We start from the raw sequence: 24092 nt of genomic DNA, 5'->3' as shown, positions 1-24092 counted from the left end.
ATGCAAAACCAGAATTTTAAAAACTTTAACAATTTATTAGTCTGATTTTCCAGTAAAATATTCACATAATGTCAAAAGAATGGAATGATAGAGATGTAACTGACTACCTTGAATTAATTCCACATAAATATTTAAAATCTAAAAACTTCAGAGGATCAGAAGACTGAGTAGAAATTTGATTCTTCAAAGCAAGTATTGCTTTACTATTGTCATTAATCCAGTCAATAATATGACCAATAATCTGCAGTGGTAAACGAGACGCTTGCTGAGCTGTTTTAAAAGATGTTTCGGTGAGCCGCTGTCGTCAGTCCAAGAAGAAGATGTTATTGAACTGCGTTGCACAAAGTTTCTTTACCTCTTCTGCAAAAAGAACAGAAAACAGTGAGTACGGAATAGCGGTTTTCATGTAAAGGTTGCATGATACATAGCAGTACCTTAAATTCTTCTGGAATAAAGTTGGGAATAAATACATGTCTGCATTAATTGTGACCTTCAATCCCAGAAGCCTAGGTAAGAAATGGTAATAAATGGAGAGAAAGAAAAAGCCTACCATGACCACGAGACTTCATACTACATGACACAGACAAACCCTGCTTCAGCGGGTCTGCGGAATCCCAAAGCCAGCCCCCAAGAGGCCTATGGCACCTCCGGGCTGGGGGGTGAGGAGCCCAGCTTCTGAAATCGTGAGAAATCTGATGCCACAAAACAAACTCTGGCTACAACCTTGACCTGCAGATCTGTGCTCCATCCGTACAGGCTTCGTTATCTTGACCCACTTCCCATTGTAATGAGGCCTGTCTTTCCTGATGTTTCTGACGCACACAACTACTAGTAACATAAGTATTAACAAAGAGAAGAATTGAATGTGCCCTAGAAGATCCATGCAGAGAAAAGACACCTCACCACTAACGTTTTGTACAGGCGGTACTTGGGGTGCATCCCCCCAACTGTCCACTCCTTGCAGAGCAGCAAAGGAGCCTGTTGCCCTGAAGGTGACATCACCCTTTCCTCTCGGCAACAAATGGTAGATCAATCAAAGTAGCTGTTCAGGCCACACGGTGCAGAGGCCCAGACCAACTGTGTTGGCTGGAAGGTGAAGGAAACTTCTATGTCTTGCTTGTGCACAGACAGACATGGCTGTAAACGGCTATATGAACCCAGCCACTCTGCATCAAAATGTGTATTCTTATTCCAGGAGATACAAATAGCCTTTTTATACACGGTGTATAAACTAACGGGACTTCTTTCCCTTTAGCATGTAAAAACTAATTTTCTTTTATCCAAGTTTCCTGTGATACAGGAAAGTTTTTCACATACTTTTCGAGGAACTAAGCTACAGACACACATAGAATGGATCAAATGATGGTTTCCTTTAAGCAACAGAGACATCTGCTTAAAATCTCAGCAGTCACAACGTTCTATTTAGCATGTTTCTTAGTACACTTAAAAGACAATAGTTTTTAAATATCAGTAGCATTAAAATTCTGCTCAAATACCAAATCCTATTTACCATTTACTTCAATCAGGTTTGCATTTTTTTGATTCAAAATAACATACAGCTCCCGCTGGTCAGACTTTTTCCCAACAACCCAATAGTCACTCAGTGCTTTCACGATGATTTCTTCATCTTCGTCCACTCTGTAAGACAAGAGTTTCAAAATGCAATTGTTTATTATAAAAACAGCCAGATCATGAAACACAATCTAAAACAAAAACAGGAAACTTCAATCATTTAAAAAGTGCAGGGAATCATGTGCGAGTGACCAGTGACTTCTGGGCTTAATGATCTGTTTGGGAGTGGCCCCCAGAAGGGTGGTCAAGTGTGAGCTCCCCTAAGGTGCTCTGGGTCACTTGGTTTGGAAGATGATTTCTTAATGTCTCTTATTACAAAAGGGACACTTAATTTGAGAGGTGGCAAGAATTACCTCGTAAAATCACTGTTGATGTCGCCCAGAATCTTCATTAAATCCGGATGAACTGACGTGAGTGACACGCTGGGTGTTTTCCTCATGTGAATTGTACTTTTCTCTGCTAAGTTCATATGGTTGAAGTAGATAAACTTAAACTGGGGTTCTTTTTCAGACCTGTGAAAACATGTCATTAAAATGGTAACATTCTGAAAGAACAGTTATCCAAACTATATAAGGACATTGTTAAAACTTTGTACTTGCGTTGTACTTGCCACGGCTGAGCCTTCAAACCAAGAATCTCAGTGAAAAGTTAACATGCTCCTCATTCATCAGTAACTTACTTGCTATTTGTGAGGTACTCAATATGATGGAATTTTCCAGAGAGCTAAAGTGAATTTTTTAAAAACTAAAAATGTTTTAACCATTTTGTGATAATTTTCTCCATAACAGTATAATGTTTTATAAATGGCAATCACTAAATTTTTTTTAAAAAACGCAAACTAAATCAGTACAGGCCATTTATTGTCTAGTGGAAGGGTCAGCAAACTCTGGCCTGGGGGCCACACCTGGCCCTGCTGTTCTAAATTAAGTTTTCCTGGAACTGCCACAGGCATATGTTTATGTGTCTACGGCTGCTTCACACTTAAATGTTAGTTGAGTAGTTGCAACACACACAGTCCACAAAGTCTAAAATCCTTATTATTTAGTCCTTCGCGGAAGTCTGCCGACCTGTTTTAGGACAGTAACATCTCCTTGATCCGACAGCACTAGGAAACAAATGCATTCCATGTATTTAATCTGCCATAGAACTGAAGCTAACTACTGGAAGTAACAAAGTCCTTCATCATCCTAAATGGAGATCATTCTAAACCGTATTAGCCTTTTCTGCCCAAGTGAAATGAGTATTTTAATTGGGATACACTTTTGTGATTTTTAAGTGACTGGGCCTCCCAGGTCAGGGCTGCAACTCCTCAGGGAACCACACAGACAGCTGCGCCACGGGCTCCCAGGGCCTCTCCCCTCACGTCTCACTGTGCCTTTACAGAAGTCCCAGTATGGGGTCTGGGTGACAGCCTGAGCGGCCCTGCCCCTGTGGGGCGCAGAGCCGTCTCTGCTTCCTTCAGGGCTAGCAGCCATGTTCTGGAGGGCGCAGGATACCAGAAATCGACCTCCAGATAAGGGGGTTACTACTGTAATACTTTATATCTAGGCAAAGAAAGAATGTGGATGATTCCTAGAGGACAGACAGATGTGTGCGAAGATACATACAGCACAATCTTAACTGTAGAATCTAAGTAGGGGGTATATGTGTGTGCACACGATACAACTTTTTCAACCTTCCTGTGTCTGAAAATGTTCATAATAAAATATTGGAGAGAAAAGTGCTTTCTAACGATCGGATAATTACTACCCAAGGCTCACTCCTTTCTTCTGCATGATCCCGAGGAGAGTTCATCTTATTTGTGAAACAGAAGGTGCTGGGCAGCAAGTTTACCTCTGGATATTTGTTGACGTGTTACCTGAAATTCATCACATCTACTGAAAGCACAGACAGAACAGTTAATATCCGGCAATGTCCCGGGGCCGGGGACGTAGGTAACCACACTTTCTCTCTCTCTACTCACAACGTGCATGACCCAAAACAGATTCAAATCACTTATGCATCCTTCTGGGAAGATGTAAGTTGGTCAGGCACTGTCCTTGGTAGTTTCTTTTCTAAAACTAAGAAAGCTGTCAGCAGCAATCTCCACACACAGAACCTAATGTTCGTTCCCCGGGACCTGGCTATAGGTTGTTGCTCGTACAAGACCACACACTGTAACATAACGAGTCCCCAAACACAAGCGTACATATAAATTCACAGTGTTTTAGTAACTGCTCAATCACATGGGAAGTCCACGTGAAGAGGGCTTTCATTTCTCAATAAAAGATGTACTGTCCATCTACAGACTTCTCTTTACAGTAACTCCACTTCACTTGTGAAGAGAATAGAAAGAGGTTAGAGACTTTTCAGTGTTCTTAGAGCCAAGATGAGTTTAACCTTGCGTCTCCTGACGCTTGGCCCTGAGCCTTTCTAGCTGCCAGACTTGGTACCAACGCCCTAACGGCTTCCAGCACAGCCACTTTCACACAAAGCAAAATGCTTTCAGCCTTTGCAAAGCAAAGCCTGCTGGTTACAACCACCAGGGTGAACGCCACAGTCTGGGCTGGTCAAGTAGGATGTAAGATGGCACTTCACAAGGTCAGTTCACAGGCATAGCGAGCCCACACGTTCACCACAATCGGGACAGCGAGGGACTGCATTCAGAGGAGACGCAGCCCCAACTATTAATGTGGGGCAGAAAACACAGGAGCAGCTCCCCAGGAAGCTTTTCAGACACGAGTGAACAGCACACTGCTGCTGTGGTTTCAGAGAGAACACTAATGCCAATACTGCCCGTATTCTTAGGCAAAACCCACCCTTAGTCCAAAACCAGTTAGATGCTTGAAAGTAAACAGGAAGCAAAGTACAAACCCAGATGCTCTCTTGTTGATGTTAAATTGCTCACAAATGTCAGATGCCAGCACCGTGAGCTGCGGCCCCACAATGCTGTCCAGTCTTCGGCAGAAGTCCAACGTAGGCTGTACAGAGGCTAAAACGAATTTAAAAAATACCAGTTACTGTTATAATACTTTGTGTTGAAGAGTCAATATTCATTTTACTGCCTTAGGCACCATGTTACCATCTTTCCTGAATTAACAATTTAAATTAAACTTTTACTGCATCTGGGAGATGAAACAATGATATGATCAGATCTCCCTGCCCACCCATCCCCCAAACAGAAGAGAAACAGAAGAATCAAAATTAGCTACATTTAAGATGGAAAAAAACATCAAAGACCCACCTCACTGTGAATGTTGATTTTAGCATGCCCTGTGGGGTGGTAAATTGGTTGCCACCCCAAGTAGGCCTAGGACGGTCAAATACTTATTTAACAAACACCACACAGGTGCTGTTTGGCACCTCATTTAATCCTCAAAGCCCCCTTTTAGACAGGGACCACTGTTACCATTCCATAGTCAGGGAGGCACAGAAAGGTGCCCAGATCCTACTGGTGACAAGTGGGAAAACTAGCACTTGAAAAAGACCAAAATTGCTAGTTGAGATGGCAGAGGCTCCAGACGGGGCACAGCGCCGAATACAGCCTCTGTGTTGCTTAGGAAAACACACTGATCATTTAGGAATAAACGAAGCAAACTGTGAAGAGCAACGGCTGAAAGCATACACAGATGTGTACCTACCATCAATCATGAAGCACACGGCTGCACTCATGGCCTGCGAGGAGAAAACAAACCACAGGTGACGACATGGTACCAAAAAGGATCCTTAAGGACAGGTGCAGTGACCTTGCTTGACTCTTGATTTGAAAAAATCAACTTTAGAAAGAGACTTTTTAGTCAACTGGAGAACTGTGTACTGGATGTTAGATGATATTCAAGTCTGAGAAGAGCATGGTGGCTATGTTAAAATAGATGTCCTTATTAGAGATGCAAACTGAAGTATTTAGAAGTGAAATGACATGATGATTGAAAATGCTCTGGCAAAAAAACAAAACAAAACACAGAGAGGAGATAGATGAGATTAGCATATTGTTAATTAATTAAGCTGTATGATAGGTACCAGGGGATTCATTATTCCAGTCTATTTTTGTGTATGTTTGACAATTTCCATTAACACAAAAAACCCCCCAGCAAATTAATGTCACCTTGTCTGTTTATTACAGCAAATATTGCAATTATGACATTAGCAAGTACTGGCAACTTACAGCAACCAAGACCATAAAAAAAATAACCCAAAATGTTTAAATTTACTAAAGCAATATATAGTGTTAAAAATAAAAGTCAAATAGAACATGTAACTTTATAATAAGAAAAGCAAGACTCCCTTCTCTGAGGCCTGTTCCCACAGGCAACCACTTTGACCATTTAGAGAATGTGGGTACCACTGTCACCTTCAGACAGTGTACTGACTTCCTAGTCAGGTCTATACCGACGTGACCCCTCAGCTGCCCTCCTTCTCCGCCCTGTGGTTTACAGCCACTCTAGTTCCTCCACTGGTCACCTTACAGCCCCAAAGGGCTCATTTCTCATGCCCCCAGTCCCAGGTACAAGCTCCAGTTCCTAACTTTTAAAGTTCCCACGTTCCCACCTGTCCCTGCCTCTCACCACTTCCACCTCTCAACCTTTATGGGCTGTAACTATTTTTACACGGTCACGTCACAGTTAATTTGTAACTATTTTGTAACTAAATCAAAATTATTATTTGCCTATAAACAGGTTGCAAAATGGGTGCCTTACAGGAGTTCCATCCAATGTATGTGTTTCTTTGTGTGTAATTTTGACTTAGATACCCACTAGTTTTCTAGCAAATTTCCAATTTCCAGCCTCTCCTGAGATAACAAGACATCTGGGACAGTGGCTGAGCATTCCGAGGCACTCCCTAGCGGATCTGGGTAGCGGCTGGCGTCCTTGGGATGTGTGCAGCTGTGAGTGCCACACTTAGCACCACTCCATATGGAAGCCCCAGCCAACGTCCTTCCCTTATGTCTGCTCTCTGTTGGGTTCCCCTAGGTGTTTGTGTTGGATTTTTAAAAAATGTACCTTTTAAGTCTCTATTTAAAAACTTGAATTTCGAATATATAAAGAAGTACACAGAATGGTACAAGGAACCCCATGGACCATCACCTTCCCAATAACTGTCAACTCGTGGGCAGTCCTGCCCCATCCACCTTCCTTATTCCCACAATCCCAGAAGACCTATAATTTAATCCGTACACAGTTCAGCAGGAATCTGTAAAGGGCGAGGACTTGTAGAAGCGCTTCTGGAATGGCGGCACGAGAAGCTCCACAGACTCTCTCCAGGGAAACACCATAATTGGAGAAAATTACAAAAAGCAATCATTTCCAGGGGGAAATGCAGGAATGCTTAATCAAGAAAATCTACTAAACCTTAGTATTTATAGCTTTATAGCTGTAAACACATATATTAAAAAGAAGGAGAATCTCACATCAATAATCTAACCTTCCATCTTGAGACCTTGGAAAAGGTAAGAGCAAATTAAACCTAAAGCAAGCAGGAGGTAGGATATAACAAAGATTAGAGCAGAAATAAGTGAAATAGAGAATAGAAAAACAACAGAAAAAATGAAACCAAAAGTTCGTTCTCTAAGATCAGCAAAATTGAAAAAACTTTAGCTAAACCAATTAGACCAAAAGAAGACTCAAATTACTAAAATGAGGAATGAAGGAAGAGACATCACTACTGACTTTATAGAGAAAAAAAGATTTGAAGGCTATATACTGCTATAAAAAATTACATACCAACAAATTGAATAACTTAAGCAAAATGGACAAATTCCTAGTAAAACACAAACTATGAAAACAACCAAGAAACAGAAAATCAGAAAAGATCTGTAATAAGTAAAGAGATTAATTTATAATTTAAAACCTTCCAACAAAGAAAAGCCCAGATGTAGGTGACTTCACTGTGACCAAACATTTAAAGAAGAATTAACACCAGTCCTTCGCAAAGTCTTCCAAAAACTGAAGAGATGGGAACACTTTGCAACTTACTCTGAGGCCAGCATAACCCTGCTACCAAAACCAAAGCCTCGGAAAGAAAAGAAGACCACAAGCCACTCCCCCTCAGGGCCCTGAGGGTCAGCTGGGCCTCCTGAGGGCTGAAGACTAAGGTCAGCGACTCCTCCGGTGATCAGCTGTGTCTGCGGACCAACCCCCAAGAAAACTCTGGACCTCGAGGCTCAGGTGAGCCTCCATGATGGCAACAGTCCACACATGCTGGCAGCAACAGGCTGCGCTGTCTGCACAACCCCGGTAAGAGGACAACTAGAAGCTCACACCTGGTGACCCATCCTGCCCTTGTGCCTCTTCCCTGGGCTGGGTTTAATCTCTGCTTCTTTGCTGTAATAAACCGTAACCGGGAGTATAACAGCTTCTCTGAGTCCCGTGAGTCCTTCTAGTGAACTACTGAACCTGAAGGTGGTCTTGGGCACCCCCTGAACTAGCAGTTGGTGTCAGGAGTGAGGGTGGTCTTGGGGACTCCTGAATTTTGCAGCTAGAAACCACTGACTTAAATATGTTAAGTGGGTGAATTGTGTGGTATGGTATGTGAATTATATGGCATGTGAATTAAAGCTCAATAAAGCTGTTTAAAAAAGATAACTCTTTAACATAACCATGATGCCATTATCACATCTGAAATTACATCCATTGGTTGACTTTAAAAATGTAAACCCGATGAATACAGTGTACTAGGCCCATATTTCTTTCATTAAGGGTTCAAAGTCATTACTCCTCAATCATTCAAAGGAGAGAGATTTTAGCTTAATATAAAAGTGTACTTTTTTCCCCTCCCCCAATTACTGCTTTAAATTATGCCTCATTTCAGTTTGGTTCATTTTCAGATTACATCTTTTTGTCTACTTTCCTGGAATTCTCTCGTCGCCATTCTTTATCATACCTAACATTTAATCAAACCTGTTAATCATACTCCTTTATGAATGAAACCTCTTTTTATTCTGGAGCCCTTGCTCCCAGAACAGAGCTCTCCTCCCTGTTCCTTATGGAAGAACCTGAGGTGATAAGTTCGTGAGCAGGGCTTCAGAGCTGTATCATCTCTAGCCTTTCTTTATTGTTCTCATGGGTAGGAGCCACCGTATTTTGAATTCCAGCATGTTCTCTTCCTTGGTTTCCTCACTTATTCTACTTGGGTACAACCTCTTGCAGCAGCCTTAAGAAGGGATGCATGGGGTAACCTTTCTGAGACTTTCCATGTTTAATATCTTTCTTCTACTTCAACTGTGACTGATAATTTTGCTTGGCAAAAAATTCTACCCTGAAAATTACTTCCTTTCAGAACTCTGAAAGTCTTCCTTCCATTGTCACCTAATATCTAGTGCTGGTAAGGAAACTGCTAATGCCAGTTTGATTTAGAACTGACCTTATTGTTCTTCTGGAAGCTTTCTGGGTCTTCTCTTTGTTTCCAAAGTTGCCCACTGTGTGGATAGGAGTGGATCTTTTTTCTTCACTGTGCTAGACATTCCCTGGGCATTTTCAATCTGGAAATGTGCTCCTCTTCAGCGGCACATATTCTCCTAACGCCACGTACTAATTTCCTCCCCTCCACTTCTGTGAATCAGATGCTGAAATTCCTGAACTAACCCTGTCTCTCATCTTTCCTCCCATATTTTTATCTCCTGTCATTTTATCTTATATTCTAGGGCAGGGTAACTTATCTTTCACCCTTCTGGTGAATTTCTTGTCAAACATGACGTCTCTGGGGGACGAGGCTGAGGGGTTATTGCTTACTGGGCCCAGAACTTCTATTTGGGGGGCAGCGTTTTGGGACTGGTGGTGATGGCTGCACGCTGGGGATGTACTTAATGTCACTGAACTGTACACTGAAAGTGGTTAAAATGGCAAATCTTATGCAGTATGTTATCTTGCCACAATAAAAAACACTTTTTAAAGATTGTATTTTCAATTAATCTAAGTTTAATATAATCTTGACTCTTTCATGTCATCCTGTTTTAGATACAACTTCTCTAATCTCTGCTAATTTTTAAACGTTCTCTTCTGTTCCCAGAATTTCTGTTTCTCTCAGAACCTATACTTCTGTTTTTGCAACCACACTTAAGAACGACAGACCTGAAAGCTGACTGGGCGGAAGCGCCACTCGGGTGAAGGTCCAGGGTGGCAGTGGTCACACAGCAATGCCAGGAGTAGGACCTTGTTCTCAGGTGCGACACCCAAATGAGCTACTCTAGGTCCCTCCAGGTTTACTTCTCGAAAAAAACTCAGTTTTCAGCCCAGGACAGGTGCTCAGCTGCATGTCTGTGCACCAGGATGGTGAAAGGGCGGCTCAGTGGTTTATGTCCATACTTCACTCATTCCCCTCTCTCCTTCCTACTCTTGACCCCCCAAGTGACTGCCTCAAAGCCAAAGTTTCTCTGGGCTTCTGTGGGGGTCCGGGGGGGTGGGGGGTGCGCCTGCCTCCATGCTCCTTCCCCACTCATATTCCAGGCTGGAGCGTCCTCCACTCTCTGTCAGGCATCACTCTTCCATCTCCTTTCTGTCTACCAGGAAGATACACAAGCCCCTCATCCTCCAACGTTCACCTCCTTCCTGTGTTCTTACTACACTGTTTCTAAGCCTTCATGGAGGAAAACTAATTGTACCCTCAGCAGGAACACAACACAAACACATCCTCAGCCTTCTTTCTTGAACCAAAAACTGCCCTTAAAACAAAAACAAACCCACCTTACAGACACACACACACACACACACACACATAAAACCAAGGCTGTCCTTACAGAATGAGCAAGTCCACAGCTTTAAAATCAGAGCAAACGCAGCACTCACTGAAGTGTGGGCAGGACAGCAGGGGGCATCTAAGGGGCAACCCTGACCCTTGGTGGCGTTCGACTTGCCAGCACGCAGAATGTCACAGACTCAGACAGTTACTCTTTCACTAATAACAAAACTGTTTACTAGGAGTTGAAAATAAACTTAACTATTTCAGAACAGCACCCACTTTGAGTTTTACAATAATTATGACTGCCAACATCTATTCCGAGAAACGCTCCAGAGGTTTGCATACGTACTTGTGTATGTACATCCGCAAGAAAGATTTATGTTATTTATGTTAGTATCAATCAGTAACACTGGAGGGAAAAACAGTTGTTACCTTATAAACTATTAAATGGAGTGCCTCGTAAGTGTCATCTGTATTTACAAAGATTTTGGGGAATCTGCATTTTGCTTCTGGATCATTGAGGTTCAAGGGTCCAGTCAGAAATCTGAAAAGCAAGCACAGACATGACTCAGTTCAATGAGGTAAACTATAAACAGGAATATATCAACGGAGTCCATGCCTGCTTAATATACAGCCGCTTGGGGAGCTAGACTCTACTTGGAAAACACCAAGTTAGATCATGAAAAAGTAATAGTTTTAATTCACTACAAACAACAGAAGTCCCTCTGTTGCTTATTACCGATAAAGTAGCACACAGGTAGTTCAGTGTTCATGAAAAGATACGAAAATCCAATACTGTATATCAAAGAACAGAAGTCCTACCTTCCATAGTGTTGAAGGTTTCCTGGCATTTCGGCCCTTACGGGAGAATCCCTTCCTGCCAACTGTAAACAAAGGCAATGTTGAGAAATGCCTTATTACATTGTCTCTTTTCAAAGCTTTGAAAAACAGCATTCATATCCACTAGTTGGCTCCACACCATTTTTCTGCATCAAAGTCCCATTTTCCTCCCCGCCAAAAAAAACGAGGGGCATCACGGAGGTACATAGAAAACTCAGACATTTTAAGAACTATCATAACTTCACTGTACCCTAAATTCCATATACTGATTAAGTTCCTTTATTAGCAATAACTGAAATTTCCCATGTGGTTACCATATGCTCAGCAATGACATAAATTACCCCACTTCATCTCGTATCACTGTGGGGAATACTCTTCCTATTTTCTACTTGTGGAAACTCAAGTTCATGGAAGTTCACCCGCGCACACAGCTCCTAAATAGCAAGGCCAGGCATCAAAACCAAGCCCGTCTGAGATCAAAGCCCTGGCCTTCAGCCATTCCTCAGAGATTTACATTTGTAGCACATCCCTGGTTCCTCTTACTAAAGATGTACTATTTCAACATGCAGGGAAAATGAAAAACAATCCAACAGTCATGTTCGCTAAAACTTGTTCTTCTAAAAGATTTTAATGTTCTTTTAGTCTACATAAAAGTTTAACATTTACCTGCAAATGAAAGATTGATAAACACGGTAAATCCAATAGTAAAAATGCACAGACAACTCTCACATACGCAGTTTTTACTGAGAGAAGACCTCAGGTGGCCAGGTTTGTTCACAATGCCACGTTAAGACTGTAGCTTCCTAGTTTATAAGCCTGGCTCTCGGGCGTATGATAAAGCACCAGAGACGGCTGTTGTCGCAACAGCACTGTCACACGGGAAGGCCTCCTGGAGAAGTCAGCTTTCTGAGGGTGCAGTTGTGAGCGGGTGCTTCAGCATCAGGCAGAGCCTGCGATCAAGTCCTGGCCCTGCCACTTACGGGCTGGGTGACCCTGGGTGAGTCAAGCTTGGGTGTCGTCTCTGTCAGGTGGAGACAAGGTACCCACTGTCAGGACTGCTGTCAGGAGATGCATGCTGGCTGGGCACTTCGCACTGCGTCCCACAGTCGGTAGATATTCCAGAAACATTAGCTACCATAACTAAACAACCTAGAAAGGAACTAAGTGCAGGACCAGGTCCTTCTCAAGACCTTGTTTTCAATTTCTTATCGATGATATGTTTCTTGTTGTTTGAAGTCATGGCTTTCAGAAAGTAGAGGGAAGGAGAGAAACCCAGGGAGGAGCACACGGGCACCTGGGCCGAGATGGTTTCGTGAGCTGTGGATGCTTTTCACCCCCAGCCTAACTCAAGCTACAGAAGGATACTTTGGGGCGAGCACTGCGGTGTCTACAGTTCTCTGCAGAAAACAGGGACATTAAGTACCAGAGTGGGAAAGCCAGGCAGACGATATAACGTCTTTGTAGATCCACCACTGTTTGTCAAAGATCCCTGGCATTTTCGGAGTTCCCAGAACCCTACCCAATTCCCAGTTTTCCTCTCCTCAATGCATTGCTCCTCTTAAAAACATACCTTTGCTGCTGCATTTGAACATAATACAATGAAGAGCTGACATCCATGGTTTTCTGTTCTAAGGGATGATGACTAAACAAGTATCACTAAATATTACATTAGTAAAATAGAGACCAGGACGGCCCACCCATAACCACATTACTGCCCCTACCTGTGTGGGCGTATATACACACATACACACATGCATATATGTCTGTCTGTCTGTATCGATAGAGATATCTGTCCCCAATCTAGAGAGAGAGAGCTATTAGCACCCAATCATACCTCGGGTTCGATGTGTCTAGGAAACAGGGATGTGGTGAGGTATTTGTATAAAATTCTCATGTCATCTTGTTCTAGTCCACTCCTGAAACATTGGAAAAGCACTGTTACAAGTTTGGAACCAGACTCTGTCTTCCCATTACTCTGACCACGCTGAAGCTCAGCTTTTTTCTTTTACATTCTATCAAGAAGCCCTTTCTTTGACTGAGAATTCCAAGAAGGAAGGAGCGAGGCTTGAGTCCGCACGAGAACCTGAGCCTGACCTGCTAAAGGCTACTAGTCAGTATGTCGTCGCGCATTTCGTGTGTCATTTAAAATAGAAAGTTACAACAGACTAGGTCCTCTGTTGAATTCCATGCGGGATTCTCCAGGGGGCATTAATAACCACAATGCAGCATTTCGGGTCGAAGACTTCTCTTTGCTTTCTGGGTTACACGGTAACGCAATATTCTTGCACTTGGCATCCTGGAAAACACTGGGACACTGTAGGCCAGGAATCGGTCCTTCTCTGCCTTAGAAATGTATGTGGATTTTAACAGTTTGGATTTCCATGCGGAAGAAGGAAGAGAAAGAAATCAACTTCAGGCAAACCATCTAATCTGAAATGAGGCAAGAATGAGCAGCATGTGGGAAAATCCTGAGAGACTAGCAGGCTTCGGACTCGATCTGAAATCAGTTTTTAGGCAGGAACATAAACAGACAATGAGTCTGTATCTGGGCTTTTTTCTGTTCAAGATAATTGAAAAAATCGCGTGAGGAACTCTAACTTTACGTAAGTCAACCCTTTATACCCGACCCTATTCCCGGGGCTCTCTCCTCTTTTCCGTTAGGGAAAGTCTGGTCTGTCCTGGCAAATGAGTGCTACCCACCCCCTGGGGCTCTTTCCGTTTTCTCTTACCTCTTTGTCTTCCTCTACCACCTCTCTTCTTTTGAGGTTCAATTTTCATAAAGTCTCGTCCCCAACTAAAACTAGAAGGGAGCCCTATGCCCTTAAGCACGTTTGTTCTGTTTCTTCCCCAATAGAAAGAGAAATTCTGGGTCCAAAGGAAAGGCCACAAGAGAAGTGGTTGGGGACACGTAGTGCTTGTCCTGTGACAACGCCAGCTCTGAAACTTGGCCAACTAGGCAGATGGAATTTCCACATCAAACACACGGAAAGGTCACCCCCTTTTTTCTTACACAGAAATAGTTGAGGTAAGGGGAAAGAGGAGAAAAACAGAAACAAAACAAGTTCTGGATGTCACTTTCCTTTTAAGACATAGAAAGTACCAATGAGGGGGAGTTGTTAATGACAGTAGAAAACGGTATATAAAGGATTATGTGCCGGGCAATTGCTTCTAGGGCTGTGCTTCCATTAACAGTAGCTACGGAACACTTGAAATGTGGCCAGTTGAAATGAGTGTAAAATACACACTGGATTTTTAAGGTTTAGCAAAGAATAGCTCATTAATTTTTTGTATTATTTACCTGTTGAAATAATATTTTAGAAATACTGGGCCAAAACATATAATTAATTTCACCAGTTTCTTTTTATTCTATCATGGCTAGTGGCATTTTTAAATTACATATGTGGCTTGCATTATATTCTATTGGACAGTGCAGAGAACATTGAGTAGAAAACACCCTATAAAAAGAAGTGGCAGACAACAGGGCTTAACTACTTACTATGTGCACAGGGCTTACAGCTTTGTTTCTATTATTGCACTTAAGATTTAATGCTAGGCATTAAATACTTTGGTGTTGGTTTTCTGGGTAGAAAATATAAAAGAAAAAAATTAAGTTGCAGCCAGCCATTCGGAGCACAAAATACCAAGAAGGCAACTCCCACTTTGCCTACAGAGAGACCTGCCCAAGTTATAGGCTCTCCATTAGCTCTGACCATAGCAACTCTCTCTCCGGTGTCTGCCACCCTGATACCTATTCCCCGCTCCTCTATAAAATAAATGAAACAATATTCTATTCCAGTTATGCAAGATGTTACCTCTGGGGAAAAGTTCTTCCAACTGCATGGCAATCTTCAATGATCTCAAAATAAAGTTTAAAAAAAAAAATCAAACAAGAGTTCCTTCCTTAGCACAAACAGATAAACAAATAAATACATAAAGCCAACAAAACCCTGCACTGACAGGTCCAAATGATTCAGGACCATCAATGGCTCCCATCAAACAGGGAATTGCCCCCTCGTGCTCAGAAGTACAGATGGTCTCAAAGTCTCTCAAATACAGTTATTTAATAGGAATGATTTTTTTCTTTAAAACAAAAACAAAAAACACAAAACTCTTCTTACCCTTAAATCTGATTCATCTGTGAGCATAAGATGCTACTATTTTGTCAAAACGGATTTTTCTTTCTCGTTTGTATCTAACTCGGTGTCCTGCGTTTACTTCAATACTCAAAGGACTTTCACTGCTTTGCTCTAAGACCTCTACACCTGCTCTGAGTGAAACAGCAACTCCAACTCTGCAAGCCACACACGGCTGTGGTCTGCAGTCTGCATCTCACTACGGCACGCCAACTCTTTTTCCAGTGGCGACACCAAGTTATTTAATTTGAAAACTTCTTTCAGAATCACTACCAAGTATAAGGTGGTGATCATTCAATGCACAAGCCTTCACTTAGGATAGTTTAGTCTAAAATACAGAGTATGTTATTGTCATGTATTGAATATAAGATAATCCAGCCAAGATAAAAGAGGATGGTTAACTTTGATTAAATATCTAAGGTATTTATTCATAAAAGCATTAACCCCTGAAAAGTAAGTCAATCCATTAAAAAGAAAATTCTCTCAAAAAACAAGCCAAAAACTCTGGACAAGAAAGTCAGCAGGATCCTATTAGCAGTGGTGTCTAATCCTATCACGGCCACGGCAAAAACCAGGTCCATTCATCAAATGTGACACAGTGCAAAGAGAACTATTATTTTCTACTAGTCATTTGCTTTGTGCTCCCCACCATCATTTACGGAGCACATATAGTGTGCCAGGTTCTGGCCTCGTGTAGGGAGACAGATGGTTCTGCCCTCAATCAGATAATTTCAAAACAGTATAGTAAGTAATAAGAATAAACATATTCTGTTCATGAAGTATACGATACTGTCTTGGTGTTTAAATATACCAGCTTTGTAACTGGTAATTGCTTCTCAAAATGTGCTATTTTTCTTGAAGCTCCTTCTTGTCACAACTGCCTGGGACCTAACTGTCCCTGGGGTAGGTCCACAGAGCAGCTGTGTGCAGCCACCAGAGCTGGGGCACTGCTCAACTCCAGGGGACATCATTCACGAAGACAAAGATGCCAAAAGGATCCCCGGGAGCGGGGCAACAGGTACGATGAGCCCAGGCTTCCACAGCTCAAGCCTGCCAGTCATGCTGGCTCCAGGGTCTAGCAGCATGAGCCGGTCTCCGGGGGCCCTTCCTGCTCTAGGACTGTATCCCTTCTGTCTCAGAGTTCGCACCCATCTCAGGGCTTATGTTGTACCAGGAGGTCGGAATCTGAGCCACCCTGCTCTGATGGGCACCAAGGCCATGGGCTGCTGTTGGATTCTGGCCCATCCCCTTTATCTATCAACACGGCTGGCTGCAACCTTCCCAGGTCCTCCCTGCAATTTCTCCCTACGGAGGGGCCGCTCTCTCCTCAGACCAGATACTGTATAACTAATCTTCAACCTTTCCCAGCAGCTTTAAGAATTTCACTTTGCTGTCATTGCGTGAATATCATAGAAGACAACTAGAACAGGCTCAGTGAGTATAACATAAAGTTGCCTGATAAACAATTTTTCAAGTGAAAAAGGAGGTGTGCTTTTATCTAGATCTGTTATTATTTTCATAAGCAAAAACTCATCCACTTATTTAACAAATGTATTCAAATTTCTTTAGATGAGCCTGTTTATCTTCCTAAAATGAAGCTACAAAATTTTGGCATGGGAGAGGATGGGTTTCAAGGGACCACTACCGCCTTTGCTACTAGCTGAGCTCAGCTTTCGTGCTAAAACAAGCCACACCTCTAATTTATCGTAAACGCAAATATAAAACTTGACCAAGTCCGAGCACCCGGAGCAGTGCTGGAGGGCATCCAGCCGGCCGCTCCCTCCTGCGCCCCAGCTCATCTCAGGCCGGTCACTCAACCACCATCAACAGCCGGGATCCACACACCACTCTCCAAGGCCGCGTCCTCTGTACAGTCTTACGCACATTCAGTGGCTTTTCCAGACTTTAGTCTTAGGTAGTTGACAGCATTTAGTAATGGTTTCTTTCTTCCTGAGTATCAACACTTTCAACAAGGAAATTAGGTTTTTGCTCCTACTACAGGATGCAAACAGAGTTTGATGACGTGGGAATTTCTTGGCTTTATAGCACTTTTAACTTCCTGGATGTTTTTTAAAACCTAAGCTTCTTTAAAAGAAAACATGACAGTTATGCTTCCCACATTTACTAGACCATTTCTTTGAAGATGTTTTTGGAAAACACAGCAAAATAAAAATAGCATTCCTAAACCTAACCTGATAAAACATTTTCTCCACCTTTCATGGCACAAGTTTTAAACTCCCCTGCTTGGTAATTTTAAACAGAATTACCCTAGTTTTGGTTTAAATGATCTTTGCTTTATTCTGACAATATCTATAGATCTTTCCACCTTGCCCCCCTGCCATTAGTTTCAGTTGGACAATCTGCTACCAGTCTAGTCACTGCTGTTTTTATTATCCTAAAAGAGTTCTTCTTTTGCATGCCAATCCTTAGGGTGTACCTACCAGATTAGTTGGTCGTTATAGAGAAAGGCAGTGTATTTGACTATACTCAGACTTTCCTCCATCCTATTAATAAAGGACTGGATTTTCAAATAAGTCATTTTATCCAATGGGAAGAAGCTGATTCCACCAAAAATGTCAAGTAGATCACATGACTGCAAGTGCAACGTTTGCAAATACTGTAGGAAAACATAAGGCATAACACTTACTAATGATACATTGACTCTAGTACTGACAACTAAAAATAATTAGTCTTAATTTATGGTACAATACAATTACATACTAGCAAACAGCACACTGACAAGACCAACAAGTAGGTGAGCCATTGGTTCCTGGATTTGAAAATACAAAGTTTCAAATCGATGTAAAGTTTCAATTCGATTTCCAAATATAAAGTTCAAACATAGCGAGTTAACGTTTGTTCAGTATTGTGTTTTATTTCTTTGTAGTAGTTCATTCCTTGCATTAGTGCTCCTGAAATTAAGTTAACCTCGGTAGGGATCCACACGAGGATAGCACGGACAGATCGTGCCATCATACACGAACATCATGGAAAGGGACATGTGGTCACTTGTACCACTGGGCAGTAGTAGAGTAAAAAAGATAAGAACAAGAATCAGGAGATAGTATGGGAGTGAATAATTATGGTCACTAAAGTGAAAAACAAACAAGATAAGTAATTCATAAAAAAAAATAATTTAAGAACAGATTATCAAAGGTAGTTTAGAAAGTATTCCTTTAAGATAAACTGAATTTAACCAGAGGCTGGGTGAAATATGCAAAATAAATTTACAGTAAAAGAGAATGGCAACTTTTAGGGATATTTATTTATCACAGGAAAAATCACATTAATAAACTCTAATGTGATCAAGTCTGTGTCACAGCCAAAAACTTTTACTTTCAGTCTATATAGATTACGCCTGTTTAGTGAACAGAATCAATACACTAGAAGTGCTACTCAGCTAAATAGTATAAATTTTGCTAATTAACCAATCCACCATACAGTAAGTTCACTTTTTGAGTAATCCCACTCTGATAGATGCAGGTGGAATACAGATGAAGCCCAGAGATATTTCAAGACGCTTTAAGGAGCTGTGACCAAGTGGCAAGAGCCGACATACAGGGTTAGAAAAAGATTCAAGTGTATACGTCTAATGAGTCTTCACACTGGTCTTGTTTTGCCACAATATATCTTAGTCTCTTTGCCCCTTTCAAGTTCTGGCTTTTTTTGTATTTAAGAAACAAATTTGTTTGTATACTTCTCTAAATTTGAACACTACCAAGATTATAAATAAAATTCCAAATACTTACCCGATGGAAGAATTTCTCTAATCTTTCTTTTAGGAGCTTGACACCTCCATCTTCCATGGCTCTCAGAAATGTACCATTAAAAAGCTAATGGTGTAAAAAATTTTAAAAAGTCAACTTCCCGTGCCCTTTTATTACCCAGTATAACAAGGTCTTCTTTTATTTTTAGATTAATGAATTCGACTAATTTAATTCCCCCAGTTCCTTTTAAATATAGAATACATTTCCATACATGAGAAAGCCTAAGTTATAAAATAAGTTACAAAAAATTCACACACTGTTAAGTGATGTAATTTTTATGAAATCACCTGTTTCTGGCATGTTTTTAACCTCAACTCATACCTAAGTTTTACTTTACAGAAATAATATAGCCAGACTTTTTAAACAATACAAATTTCTACAGTATGCATTTTCCTCCAGAATATGGAATGTACCAGGCTAGAGGGTAGGGAAGGGCTCAGTACTCAGCGAGTGGATGATGCATAAACCTCAACACTGTCTCAAAGGCCCCTTTATTTCCTCCCCTAAAACACATATACAGTCGCCCTTGCAGGCATCTAAAGAATTAAGAATTATTTTTAAACAACCCCTGTACATAAGGGTGAGCAGCTAGATTCAATTCAGAAAGAATGTTATGCTTACCTTGTACATGCTGTAGCACTGTTGGAGCACAGAACTATAAACTTTGTCCTACAAACAACACACAGACATAGCACAAAAGTCAATTCAAGAGAAAACAATTCTATCACACAGCAGAGGTACAATGACTCTTGGCAAAGTAATATCATGCTTTTAAACTTGGTCCCACAATAGATCGTGTACGATGGCACGATCTGTCCGTGCTATACTGAATCAATTATGTTTAAATTCAATTATAAACCAGTAAACCTAATTTTAGGAGGGCTTTATACATAGATGATTAGTAGAAGCATTAACGAGATAGAGTACATACACATTTTTATGAGATTGTGCTAATGTAAACAACAGACATAAAACTTTACTATGTGTACCATGAGAAATTTCTGCAAAAGCAACACAGCTTAAACTTGACCAAGCAAGTCGCTCAACATACTCAGTAATAATTTTTTTTCCTAAAAACTTGAAATAAAAAAATGACAGATTACCAACAACTCCTCCTCTTGGTATTCAACAACTGACTTTCCATCTTTACTTTGCTTTTCAATGCTAGGATTCCGAACAACCTACAGAATTGGATAAACTGAAATTATACAATGAATCAATTATGTTTTTAATTTCCCCTAAATTAAAAAATCTGAATATGACACAACACCAAAAACACGTTTTAAAACAACCCCAAGAACAAATACACTGAATAGAAATTTGATTTTAAAATTGCAACCAACATTATTGTAATTTTACTTTGACACAATAGCCAGAAGACTTTCCTAAAATCCTAACATTAAGGACCTACCATAATTTTAATTTACCAAATTAAAAAAAAATGTACTATGTATGTAAATACCATGACCATCCAGAAATTTTCTTCTGGTTCATTGAAGAACTGTCTATTCTTCTGTGTATGTAAAGATTTTGCAGGTTTTGATGGACTAAAGGTCCTAAAAAGGTTAAAAGAATATGTTGGAGACAGCTCTCCAGTATAAGTTGTAAGAATTCACTGCGCTTTGCAAAAGCACATTTAAAAGCATTACCTTGTAAACTGTACAATAGCTTCACACAATCCGACATTTCTAATTTTCTCATTCTTCTCTACTTCATTTGGATAGTAAAACAAAATTTTGTTTTCCTCCTAAAGTATGAAGAAACAGAATCACATTAATATAAACATTTTTTCACCTTAGCTGCTGAAAACGCTAAGTTTAATGTCAACTTCTCAGGTCATACATACTAAAAGCCAAACAAAAGGAAACAAAAACCCCATTTTAGAAAAACAAGAATTATCTCCTCACTGTATAAACAACGCCCATCAGCCTGAGAGACAATTGTGATACTCCGTTAAGTCCCATGTTACCTGAAGTAGCACTAGACAATTACTCCATCTTTGGAGCTCTTTCCTCATGCCAATTTGTGATAAATACACCAACGCTTGTAAGAAACAAACGTGTGTGCGTGCACGTGCATAGACTTACACCTCCCTGCAAATTAAACCCAGCAGGTTCACTGTCATTCGGACCGACAGCCTTTAAAAGAACTGTGATTTTTCTGGCAACAAAACCTAGCTCCGGATATCCTTTGAGGAAGTCACCGTCCCCACCTAAAATATAACCCCCAAACTCCTGGAATTTATTAATTCGGAAGAAAAACTTCCTGACTCCTCCAAGCCTGCATTATTTTTAGGGAGATAGTCCACCGCTCTTGTTACACGTTTCCAGGGGACTTTGGGGACTTCCAGTAACAAAGACATAAGCTCAATTTTAATCATCCGGAAACGATGCGAAGAGAAAACAGTCAACCCGTGTGGAGTGATTAACCTGATGAACCTTCATTCAATACACAGGCATTGATCCGGGACCTGAACAGATGCAGCCTGAGCTTTCCGGCCCCAGCCGTATCCACGGGGCCGGGCACACACCAGGCACTTAGCAGCCGCTGTAAAATGACGCTGGAGGAGGACAGAGTGACAGGTGCTGCCCGGCGCTGGGACGGCCAGGGCCGCCTGCGGGACGCACCCCGCAGCTCCCGGGGCCCGACGCCGGCCGCTCGGCCGGCACTCGCACCCCCCGCCCCCGGGCCCCCTCCCGTCCGCCGGGTGACGCCCGCGCGCAGCCCCGCTCCGCGTACCTCTCCCTCGCGCGGCCCGAAGCGCGGGTTGTAGATGAAGAAGCTCAGCAGCGCCGGCGGGAACTGCTTCTCTTGGGCCGCCCCGGCTGCCGCTGCCGCCATCCCCGCCCGATCCCCACCCGATCCCCACCTTGGGAGCCTCCTTCCGCCGGTCCCGAGACAGCCGCAGGCAGGAGACCGCACTTCCGCCTCGCCAGTGGTCCCCCGGAAGTGGTCGCCATCAGCCCGGAAGAAGAAGTGGCAGCCCAGCGTCCCTTTCTCCCTTTCTGGCGCACCCGTGTGGATTCGTTCTTGGGCAGGTGTATTTTATGAGAAGTAAGGTGAAGGTGAAATTTCTTTCTTGTTTGCGCCCAGATTTCTGTCCTGGCTAACTGGGGAGGGTTGCTTGTTTAAAGAAAAATGGACGGAGCATAGATTTTTATAGAAGGGAGCGTGAAGGTGCAAAGGAGGCTCTATGCGTTGAAAGAAACAAGTTTGGGGCCGACGTGTATTCAGCCTGCAGTTTGCCCATTTTCATTGTCCACAGGGTTCTTCCGGGCTTTTAAGGTTTTGTTGTAGTAGTTGTTGTTATCCCAGTTTGAGAGAGCTCAGGTGACTGCTGGGTCAAACCAAACCGACGACTTTGCACCTTACCCCAATTCCTCTGGCTCACGGAAGATCTGCTGCAGAGCTGAAGGCGCTGCGCCGGGAGGCAGTGTGTGTGTGTCCGTGTGCCCCAAGCGAGACCACAGCATGGGTTTCTCCAGAGCCAATCACAGGCGTTGGCTCACAGGGCATTACCCTTTCCAGCTTTTAAGATTCATTTGCTTTTGAGTCCTGTGAATCCTGACACAGTTGGAATGTATCATTACTGCTGGTATTTGGAGTTCAAGCCCCTGTAGCTGATTGCGTGGCCAAGCTCAAGCTGACTTTGGTTTAGGTTGTCTCATGTCAACCAATAGTTGGTGCCAATTCAACCCCAACAGGAATCCCCAATTTGGGGTACAGTGAAGGAGATTTTACTCAGTACAAACAGCTCAATTGAGATATAGCACAGCTCTAGAAAAGCAAGCTTGTGAGGCTATGTAGGTATAAGGAAGCCCAGTGTTGCAGTTTGGGTTGCAAGACAGGTCAGCTCAGCTTCACCTGAGACATCTCTGCTCTGGTCCACTCCTTTGGTCCAGTGAGGCAGCTGAGGTGATAGACCTCCAGACAGGAAACACAATCTTCAGTGGGTAAGGAAAGTGCATTCCCTGAGCCAGAGGGGAGCTAGCTGACTTACGTAGAAAGAAGTCCCTGCCCCTGGTGCCTGATTGGTCTGTTCTCTTGCAAATAAAGACTCAAAGTCCTCAGTTTGATTGGTCCAAAAAGCCCTGTCCTGATTGGTCATAATGGAGGTGCCCTGATTGGTCAGTGAAGATGCTAATGAGGCTATGGCTGTGCAGCTCTAAATGGATGTGGAAAGTCTCAGCTTTATTGGTTGAAATAGGATTCCAGGAACTCGTTTAGAAGGGTTGTCTCAGCGCAGGTAGGCAGTTCAGTGCCTGCTTTTCCCTGAGTGTGGCTTGTGTGAGAGGCCCCCGTTTAGCAATGGATGTTAGGCTCTCTTTTCCAATTTGGTCCAATTAGCCACCAGGAGTCCTTGATAGATATTTTCTTTCTCAGGGTCAACACTCCTCTGTCACAGATTAGGTTTAGAAACAGGACTGTTCATCCAACCTGGCAGAGTGGTCTTCACATTTAGGGAAGCAGTGTTGGAATTTGGACATGAGACAGATCTGGGTACTTATCCTAGCTCTGTCATTCACTAGGTGTGAGTCCGTGGAGTGATTACTTAGCCTTTCTCCACTATCTCTTATTTGTAAAATGATAATGTAAAATGATAATAATTTCATTTGTAAAATGAAATGCTTTCCTTGAAGAAATTTCTCTAAGAATTAAGTGGGACCATGAATTGGACATATAGTGGCCAGCACTTAATTATTATTCAGGAAATGAGTACTATCATTTCTTGCTCTTGACTTTCCCAACATATGCAAATCAACATGTGATACACCACATTAACAAAATGAAGGATAAAAATCATATGATCATCTCAGTAGATGGAGAAAAAGCATCTGACAAAATTCAACATCCTTTCATGATAAAAACTCTCAACACACTGGGTGTAGAAGGAATATACATCAACATAACAAAGGCCATATATGCCAAGTCCACAGCTAACATCATGTTCAATGATGAAAGGCTGAAAGCTTTTCCTCTGGGATCAGGAACAAGATAAGCCACTTTTAGCCACTTTTATTCAACATAGTGCTGAAGTCCTAGCCAGAACAATTAGGCAAGAAAAAGAAATAAAAGGCGTTCAAGTCAAAAAGGAAGAAGTAAAATTGTCTCTGTTTGCAGATAACGT

The 24092-nt window shown here is 42.0% G+C and overlaps 1 protein-coding gene across 1 annotated transcript; it reads right to left on the bottom strand.

Annotated features, from left to right (window-relative positions):
- Positions 1-14: 14 nt before the first annotated feature.
- Positions 15-21876, bottom strand: CCZ1 (CCZ1 homolog, vacuolar protein trafficking and biogenesis associated). The gene is made up of 15 exons (XM_033096102.1): positions 21704-21876; positions 20614-20711; positions 20427-20520; positions 20068-20145; positions 19586-19633; positions 18947-19030; positions 17639-17814; positions 12899-12980; positions 11047-11108; positions 10657-10768; positions 5193-5226; positions 4426-4543; positions 1926-2084; positions 1511-1638; positions 15-360 (listed from the first exon to the last, which is right to left on the bottom strand). The coding sequence occupies exons 1-15, from the start codon at positions 21803-21805 to the stop codon at positions 305-307; spliced, it is 1431 nt and encodes a 476-aa protein (XP_032951993.1). The 5' UTR covers positions 21806-21876; the 3' UTR covers positions 15-304.
- Between the last annotated feature and the right edge of the window lie 2216 nt (positions 21877-24092).

Source organism: Rhinolophus ferrumequinum, chromosome 24 (assembly GCF_004115265.2).
Source record: "Rhinolophus ferrumequinum isolate MPI-CBG mRhiFer1 chromosome 24, mRhiFer1_v1.p, whole genome shotgun sequence".
Lineage (NCBI taxonomy): Eukaryota > Metazoa > Chordata > Mammalia > Chiroptera > Rhinolophidae > Rhinolophus > Rhinolophus ferrumequinum.
Note: the sequence above shows the minus strand (reverse complement) of the source record. Positions and strands in the feature narration are given on the sequence as shown.

Excerpts from the sequence above, each read along its gene's own strand:
- CCZ1 (XM_033096102.1), bottom strand. The coding sequence starts at position 21,805 with ATGGCGGCAGCGGCAGCCGGGGCGGCCCAAGAGAAGCAGTTCCCGCCG. Across the intron at positions 20,712-21,703 it reads TCGGGCCGCGCGAGGGAGAG|GAGGAAAACAAAATTTTGTT; the intron begins GTACGCGGAGCG and ends TTCATACTTTAG. Across the intron at positions 19,634-20,067 it reads ACCAAGAGGAGGAGTTGTTG|GACAAAGTTTATAGTTCTGT; the intron begins GTAATCTGTCAT and ends TGTTGTTTGTAG.